Genomic DNA, 8484 nt, shown 5'->3' with positions numbered 1-8484 from the left:
CTTTGTGCCTCGTAGCAAGCCGCTTGGCTCGCAGGGGTCACCCAGGCTCTCTCCGCTCCGGCTGCGCCCCCAGCCCAGCGGGCCTGTGCTGGTCTCCGACTCGCCGCCCCAGGCCGCCCAGCAAGGAGCAGCTCTGTGTGGCGCCAGCCTGCGGCTAGGCTGAGGAAGTCGCAGTGGGGTTATCGCGCCGGTTGTCCCTGGGACACCCTCGTCAGGAGGGGTAGTGGAGGTCCCTGAGGGGAGGTGACCCCGAGCCCATGCAGGTGTGGGGACTCCAGGCCGGGGACGCCAGTCATCAGCGCCCTGATGGAGTCACCAGGTGTTGTTCCGACCTGAGGCCCGGCCCAGGTCATGGCCTGCTGGAGTCTCGCCTTGGCCTAATTAGTGCTCTCACCTGTCAGTAGCCCCTGCGCTCCAGGAGCAGCAGCCTTCCCGCGGGCTTGTGTGGATGATTCATGCGAGACAGCTGGCCGAAAAGAGCCTGTGCTGAGGATTTTGATAACGGCCCTTTAAGCAGAGAGCTGCTTGGTAAGGTCACTTCTAGGGACCAAGCAGAGAGGAAACCCAGCCCACAGTGGGAGGCCGGGTCAGGGTCAAAGAGGCTTGGCAGTTCCCTTTGTTCAGGAGCAGAGCAGGAGTGGGGGTGGGGTAGGGGGGTGGCCGGGTGACCCCGCAGGACTTGGAGCAGGGGGGTGCTTGCCTTTAAAAGTGACTCGGGGCTCTGGGCCTTTGCGCTTGGATTTGCTTTACGAAGTTTGACTTGGCAGGGTGCTGGGGGGACGGCCGGAAGGGACAGGTGGAATGGCGAGATGGTGGGCACAGGCCGTGCTGGGCGTGATGAGAAGTGTGACTGTGACGCCTCTGGGCGTGGTGACTTGTGTTGCCGCAGTATGGATACGATAAACACCTGTCAAAACAGGAATCCGGGGCAGGTCCCCCGGCTGGCCGCGTGAGGGCTGGCTGGATGCGAGGCTGCTGCGCGCAGACGTGTGGCCGAGCCGTGGGCCGGCCGTGGCAGGGCAATGCTGGCAGTGCTGTGGGGCGCGGGTGAGTTTCCTCCTGGATCTGCGTCCTGAGCCCGTCACTTTGCGCTTTCGGCTTTGGGGTAGTTGGCGGACAGCCTTGCTCGTGTTCTGACAGAAAGGTTCTGCCTGCCCGCCCCGCGCCGCCGCAGCCCAGGGAAGCACCAGAGCCCTCTGCGGCAGCCCGGTGCTCCTCCCCAAGGACTGCATTTACAGTTGCCTTTGCCGGCCCTTTGATTTCTCTGTTGCACGCATACGCGACTCCACTGTGTGTTTATCCTTTTCCTTTTTGCTTACCTCACTTAGGGTAATCCCGCTTCACCCAGCTTGCTGCCAATGTCGTGAGTTTGTCTTTTTTGCTCTCTGAGCAGCATTACACTGTGTATACACTACGTCTTCTTGAGCCAGTCATCTTTGGGGGGTATTTAGGTTGTGTCCGTGGCTTCAGTATTATGAATAGTGCTGCTCTAAACATCTAGCAGGTTTCCTTTCAGATTTTTTGGGGCGTCCTTTTTTTTAAAGATTTATTTGTAGAAGAACTGGGGTGTAGGTCAGAGGTGCAGGGGTTGAGAGGATTCCCCAGAGACAGAGTGGGGTGCAGAACAGGGAGATCCACTGGAATCCACTGCTGAGGGTGGCAGTGCGGAGACAGGACAGGTCTGCTGTGCCCTGTGGGTCACCTCGAGCTCAGCCCTTCGAGGTGATAGTGCTGAGACAGAGCCCCTAGGCCACCAGGGAGGCCCCCGTTTGGGGTTCTTTAGGTAGGTACCCAGGAGTGGAGTTGCTGGGTCAGGTGATAGGTCCATTTTTAGTCTTTTGTGAAACCTCCGCTGTTCTCCCAGGCCTGCGGGGAGCTCTCCACGCCCTCGCCAGCCGGCACCTTAGCCCCTGGTCTTTGCTGTGGCCATCCCCACCGGCCTCCTTGTGCCTGTGGCTTCCTCTCCCTGGCAGGGAGCCATGCACATTCGCTCCTGTTTCTGGGCCCTGTGCTGTCTCAGGAGATGCGCCTCGTGTCTTCTCCCTTTTCTGAGAGCGGTGTGAGTTCTTCATAGATCCTGAAGCCACCCCCGCCAGATGGATGGTGTGTTCTTATTTTCTCCCGCTCAGTGGAGTGTCTCTGCATTTCAGTCTTTTTCTCGCCGGGCAAAAGCATTTTAGTTTGGTGCAGTCCCAGCTGCTTACAGTCTTTGTTTATATTCTCTGGCTTTCGTTGCTGCTGGGGAGACACTTTTTAGACTCCCTGAGGTTTATGTCGGAGGCTTCCTTCCATGTGCTCCACGTGGCAGTTCTCACACCGCGTCTTTTGCCTTTGGAGCTGGTTTTGCGTGTGGTGTGCGAGGTGGCCGAGCTTCATGCCTTTGCACAGGTTCCTCTGTTTCCTGCACCGGAAACAGTCTCTGGGTTCCCAGAGTTCCTGGCACGGCCCTCCGCCTCTGAGATGCGCGCCCAGGGTGTCTCCCTTTGTTTGGTGTGTGTGATTGCGAGTGGCTGCCTTATTTCTTCTAGCTCCTGTGTGCGCAGAGGGAGGCGGCTGGCTTGTGGTGATCGTCTCCCCTGCCAGCTTGCTGCGCTGCTTTATTGTTTGCTTCGACTGTGGACTGGCTAGGCTGCGTAGGTACGTTTTCATGTCACTGCGAGTAAGGAAGGCGTCCTTTCTTTCCCCGTTTGGATTCCTCTTACAGCTCTCTCTAGCTCCCCGTTGCTGTAGCTACACCGGCGCCGTGTTGCCCGGTAGTGGAGCGAGAGGATGTCGCTGTCTGGGACCGGCCTGAGCGCAGCGGCTCTCAGTTTTCACCGAGAGTGATGCTAGCGTGGCTTTGTCACTGACAGCATTAACTCGGAAGCTACCTTGCATTTACCCCTTGTCTTTTGGAGTTTTTATTAAATGGATGTTGAATTTTATCAAATGTTTTCTCAGCACCTATTATATATATTTTATCTTTGGTTGATGTGATGAAGTGTGTAGTTTTTTTTTTTTAATGTTGAAATATCCTGTGCCTCTGGAATAAATCCCCCTTGGTCATGGTGTCTGATCCTTTTCATTCACTGATGTGTTCAGGTCGCTAAGATTTTACTGAGGTTTTACAGATGTGTTTGGAAGCACTTCTTTCAGTTTTCTGCATTTGCGTAATAGACATTAGTTCACCTCTGAAGATTGGTAGAACTTGCTAGTGAAGACAGCAGGCCCCAGAGTTTTGCTTTTTGGGAGAGTTTTGAATGCTGTTTCAGTTTCCTTTAGTTTATTCAGGTTTCTTTTTCTCCCCCTCTTCAGTCTTGGATGATTGTTTAATTCTAAGAATCTTTCCATTTCATCCATGTTGTTGATCTTGTTTGCATATAAACATTCACAGATTCCTGTCTCGCTAGAGGTTTGTCTTTTTTTTTTTTTTTTTAAATAAGCTTTTGGTCTCATTGATTTTTTTTTTTTTTTTGGGGGGGACCATCATTTTGATATCTGTTTCATTTACTTCTGCTCTACTTTTTATTGTTTTCTCCTAACTGGCTTTGGGGGATTTTTTTGGTTCTTCTTTTACCAGTTCTTGAGTTGAGAGATTAGGTTGTTTCTCTGGGTATTTCTCGTTTTCCTATAAGGACCTGCATTGCTCTAGACTTCCCCTCTTACTGCTGCTTTGGCTGAGGACACACTTTAAACGCAGCCACAGCAGATCTGTCGGTGGGTGTCAGAGGCATTGCCAAGGAGAATGTCAGGGTTCCGGTGAGCTGGAGCTCTGCCTGTGGCGCGTCTCGGCGCTCGGCGCCTGGGTGTCCCCTGGACGGCGGCCTTCTGCACCGCATCTGCCTCTGGGGTGACCTGGAGGCCTTCTGCTTACGGTGTCGCCACTGACTCAGCCTCCTGTCACCACAAGCAGACTAGGCCTGATGGGTGCTCTGTTTTGTGGGAGGTTGCACTCGAGGGAGGCAGAAAGATGAATTGATTGCCACGTGACGTGCCCCGTGCCCAGATCAGGGCACTCTTGTTTGGAATGTTCGGAGCTTCTGGTGCAGTTCTTCACCAGTGTGAGTTTTGAAAAGCTTCCTTTTTCCTGCTTTATTACATACATAAGAAGAGAAATTGCAAATCTGACTTCCAGAGATAGCTGCTGCTTACAGTTTTGAAGTATGCTGTATCCATTCAGAATTTTTCTACACAGAGGCATTTATAAGAAGCATGTGCCCATATAATCTGCCTGCTTTTTTATCCCAAGTACTTGAGGAGTATCTTAGCAGCAGCAGATGTGTCTCTGAACCCAGTGCTTGCCGGTGCCCGGCATCCTCGGCTCTTGCAGGTCGGGTGGCTGTGATGTGACAGTTGGTTCTCAGGGAGGCGCACTGGATCTGGCTTCTAACCACCTTGCTAGAAGACTTAGGCTGGAGGTCGGGATCTCTTTGTGATGTGTCCCCCTCATGTCAGAAAAGAGCTCACTTGAGAGCCTGATGTCTCTCTGACAGCCTAGACCAGCCAGTCTCCACAGGGGAGGGTAAACCTGAGCGATGAGCGTCCTCTCGGTGTGGCGTCCCTGGTTTGGGGAGAGGGAGCCCGAGCTTTCTGAGCCCTTGTTCTTGGAAACAACTGCCTGATCCTGAGGCGTGGACTTGTGCTTCCTCCTTGCCTGGTGTGTTTGGGTAGTTGCCCTCGCAGCTCTCCCAGGGGCCACAGGGGCCCCCAGGCCCGGGCTTGGGAGTGTGCTGGCGCCCCCCCTCCCCCAGGTGAGCCTTTGTGGTCTCGCCCTTTGCTCCCAGGCTCACCGTTGTCACCCCCAGGCCTCCCGGTGGAGGGAGGGGTTGGCAGGTGAGTCTCCTAGCAGTGAGGGCCCCAGGCCTCGTGCTGGACCTGGGCCCCACCAGCCAGCTTTCATCTCCCCACACTGGCCTGTGGGCAGGAGAGAGCCAGGGAGGGGAGAAGCAGGTTTCCATGTCGGTGAGCTGAGGAGAGGGAGAGCCCGGCCATGGCTGACACACCACGTGCGCAGCCGTCTGTGGAGTGCCCTGAGCCACCTCTGCTCACTCCTCACCTGCCCCAGCCTTAGGGCCCTTTGCTTGCGGCCAGCACCTCCTCTGTTCCGCTGCCCAGAGCGCTCTCTGCGCCTGTCCTGAGCTGCCTGGCGGCGACCTCACGCCGCTGACCCTCAGCCAGAGTCCACGTGGCCTGCGTGGCCTGCGAGACCCAGCTCGTGCTCCTCTCCCACCCCTGTCACTGTCTCTCTGCACTCCTGCAGCCCTGGGGGAGGGGACCAGCGCTGTGGGGGTGTTGGGGGTGGGAGACAGGCTTCCAGGCTGCCAGCATAGCCCCCTGCAGCCTAGGGGGACTTAGCTCCTTTTTGATTGTCTAGTCCTTGATAAGTGGGAGGTTCCAAGCACACCTGTTTTTGAATTTTGCCATTGCTTATTCAGTGACCCCACTCCCCATCCCATTTGTGAGGCTGCACATTCTGGCAGCCCGCTGGTCACCTCCCAAGGGAACCCCGTCTGGAACAGTCCTTCCGCTTTTTACCAAGCATCTCCCTATCCTTATCTGCACAGGGTCTAGTTTTGCTTGACTTCGAGTAAATGTAAAACTTTCCCCCAAGTGGCCAAGAAAACCAGGCCCGTAAGTGCTACAGCTGGAAAGACTTTCTGTCCTCCACCGAGCTCCACCGGCGCCCTTCTGTCAGGCTGAGGTCAGGCGCTGCTCTGGACTGAACTGGGGTGCGGGGAGCTGGGCCTGCTGTGGGCGAGAGGACTTGGCCAGTGACGCGCCAGCAGGGGCGAGGCCAGGCTGCCCAGGATGTGCGCTGTGGCTTTGTGCTTGACGTGGACAGTGAGTGCGAAGCGGCCACTTGGTGCCTGGCTCAGGTGCCATGCGCAAGGTGGCCGGGCCCCGGCTCGCGGGCAGTGTCTGCAAGTGGCCAGGGCTGGGCTGGAGCGTCGCTGGGTGCATGAGCTGCGTGGCTGGCGCCTGGGATCTTGGCCAGCAGGCGGGAGTAGCGTGGCCCCACACCTGGACATGGCCAGGTGACAGGGCAGAGCTTGTGTGAGTGCCGCAGCCTGGCCTGAGGCTGAGTCAGTTCGCTCCTGGCTGCACTTCCACTGCCTTCTGGGATCTTCCCTTTTGGAGCTTCCGTCTCTGTGCAGGCTTGTTGGCACAGGGCGCGTGAGCTCCCCGGCCCTATGCAGGAGCGGTCACCACGTGGTGGTCACTGCCTCCAGGGCAGGGTGCCACGTGCCTGTGTGCACCTGTGCAACACAGATGGCGAAGAAGCTGCCGGCCAGGCGGCCCCTGCTCAACGGGCCGTGAAGGTCAGCGTGCTGGCTGTCTGCATCACTGAGTCCCACCAGCCGCCCTCAGGTCCTCCAGCCCAGCCTTCCCGAGCCCCCTTTATTGCAAAAGTGGCGCCCGTGTGCAGCAGGCTGGTGCCAGGAGGCGGGCAGGCACCGTCTTGGGGCTCTCAGCCCTGGCCCCGGGGAGCCTCTGTGGTCCAGCTGAGGGTGACCTGGTTCTGCTTCCTCCTGGCAGCTGGTCTGTTCACACACGTGAGCAGGACCTTCTGTCCAGGCTGGGCCCTTCTCTGGGAGGGCAGTGGTGGTCTGTGGATGGGGACACCGGGGCAGGGGTCACAGAGGCCATGCAGGTGGGCAGGCCCGCGGTGAGGCCTGGAAGGGACGTCGCGGCCGTGTGGGCGGCAGTCTCCCGTGGCCACACCGTGTGCGCCCGCGCAGGGTCAGATGCCCTTTCCGCCATCCGACCCTCCGGCCCTCTCCCCGTCCTCAGAGCCTCGGCTGTCTGCTCTCTCACGTGCCTCCCTTGCGTCCTCGTGAGCATGGCTGCGTGCTCCCGCGCCCCTCCGCTGTGCAGGCGGCAGCTGTCGTCCCGGGGTCCGAGCCAGTACTCCTTAGGCCTCCCAGCCGTGTAGCAGCCCCCTCTCTCCACGTCCTCTCCAGCTCGTTGTCTTTAGAACGTGCTTTCTGGGAGCTGCGAGAGGGCGTCTCGCTGTGGTTTTGACCTGCTTCCCCAGGCTGCCTGTGCCCGCCTTCGGCACCTCGCTCAGCTCCCACGGAGCAGCTGGTTGCTGGGCGCAGCTAGGCTGACGCTAGGGTGCGGGAGGAAGCCGCAGGTTCATACGTCTGACGGCGCCTGGGCTGCCGTGTGTTCTCTCTGGAGATCCTTCTTTGCTCATGTAGTGGAGAGTAACTCTGGAAATTCTACAGGCCGAGGAGTGGTGCCCGGGAGGGCTCAGGGTGCCCAGTCCCAAGGGGGCACTGAGGGGAGACAGCCTTGGTCTGCACACTGCTCTTGAATAATGGAACTATAGTGTTTGCATCCTGTTCTCTCCTGGTATTTGGACTTTTTTAAAAATATGTTTATTTTTACATTGTTTTGTGCCTTTTTTTCCATCTCAGTTGTCATCCCCGTGGGCTTCCCGTCACCAAATCACCCGTGTGCCCTCACCATGGTCCAGTGCACTCCCCCATCCCCATTTTTGATCCCAATCCCCACTCCAACCCTGGTATATAGCTGTTCGTTATTATTTCCCCCCCGGTCCTTTATGCTCCTGCTATGAGTGAAACCATCCAGTGTTGTTCCTTTTCCTCTGGCTCATCCCACTCAGCACGATCCCTTCCAGCTCCATCCATGTTGCTGCCAAAGGCCTGAGTTTATCTTTTTTGATTCCTGAGTTATATTCCATTGTGTATGTGGACTACATTTTTTTAATCGAGTCATCCATTTTTGGGCATTTGGGCTATTTCCATGTCTTTCCAATTGTAAATAAAGCAGAATAAACATGGGACCACCCTCTTTCTTAAACAATTCTTAAACTCTGTCTTCATTAAGCACTCACCTCCATTCCCCTCTCCCCCAAGTGCCTGTCAACCACAAATCATTTCGCTATTTCTATGGATGTGCCAATTCTGGATGTCTCCTGCACATATAATCACATAATGTGACCATTTATCGGACTTGTTTCACTTGGCATCATGTTTTCAAGGTTCAACTGTGTCATTAATGCACCAATATATATATATTTTAATTTTTTATTATAATAGTTTATTTTTACATCATTTTGTGCATTTTTCCATCTCAATTGTAATCCCCTTGGGCTTCCCATGTGCCATCACCATAGTCCAGTGCATTTCCCTCCCCCTACTGTTTCTGATCCTATTCCCTACTCCACCCCCACAAAATGTCTCTGGTATGTGGCTGTTCATTGTTATCATTATTTTCTTCCTGGTCTGTTATATTCCTGCTATGAGTGACACCATCCGGTATTTTCCCTTTTCTTTTCTGGCTTATCTCACTCAGCATGCTCTTTTCCAGCTCCATCCATGTTGCTGCAAAAGACATGTGTTTCTCTTTTTTGGTTGCTGAGTAATATTCCATTGTATATATGTACCACATCTTTCTAATCCAGTCATCTACTTTTGGGCATTTGGGCTGCTTCCATGTTTTTCCAATTGTAAATAAAGCAGCAATAAACATGGGGGT

General features: G+C 55.4%; 1 protein-coding gene across 1 annotated transcript in view; it reads left to right on the top strand.

The window, feature by feature from the left end:
* Window positions 1–6170: 6170 nt before the first annotated feature.
* Window positions 6171–8484, top strand: part of MANBA (mannosidase, beta A, lysosomal) — a 37735-nt gene continuing 35421 nt past the window's right edge. The window contains exon 1 of the mRNA XM_004686454.2: window positions 6171–6413. Coding sequence (XP_004686511.1) covers window positions 6171–6413 — 243 coding nt within the window. The remainder of the gene's footprint in view (window positions 6414–8484) is intronic.

Source organism: Condylura cristata, unplaced genomic scaffold, assembly GCF_000260355.1.
Source record: "Condylura cristata isolate star-nosed mole 26May11 unplaced genomic scaffold, ConCri1.0 scaffold00021, whole genome shotgun sequence".
Classification (NCBI taxonomy): Eukaryota; Metazoa; Chordata; class Mammalia; order Eulipotyphla; family Talpidae; genus Condylura; species Condylura cristata.
This window is presented reverse-complemented; position numbering and strand designations above follow the sequence as displayed.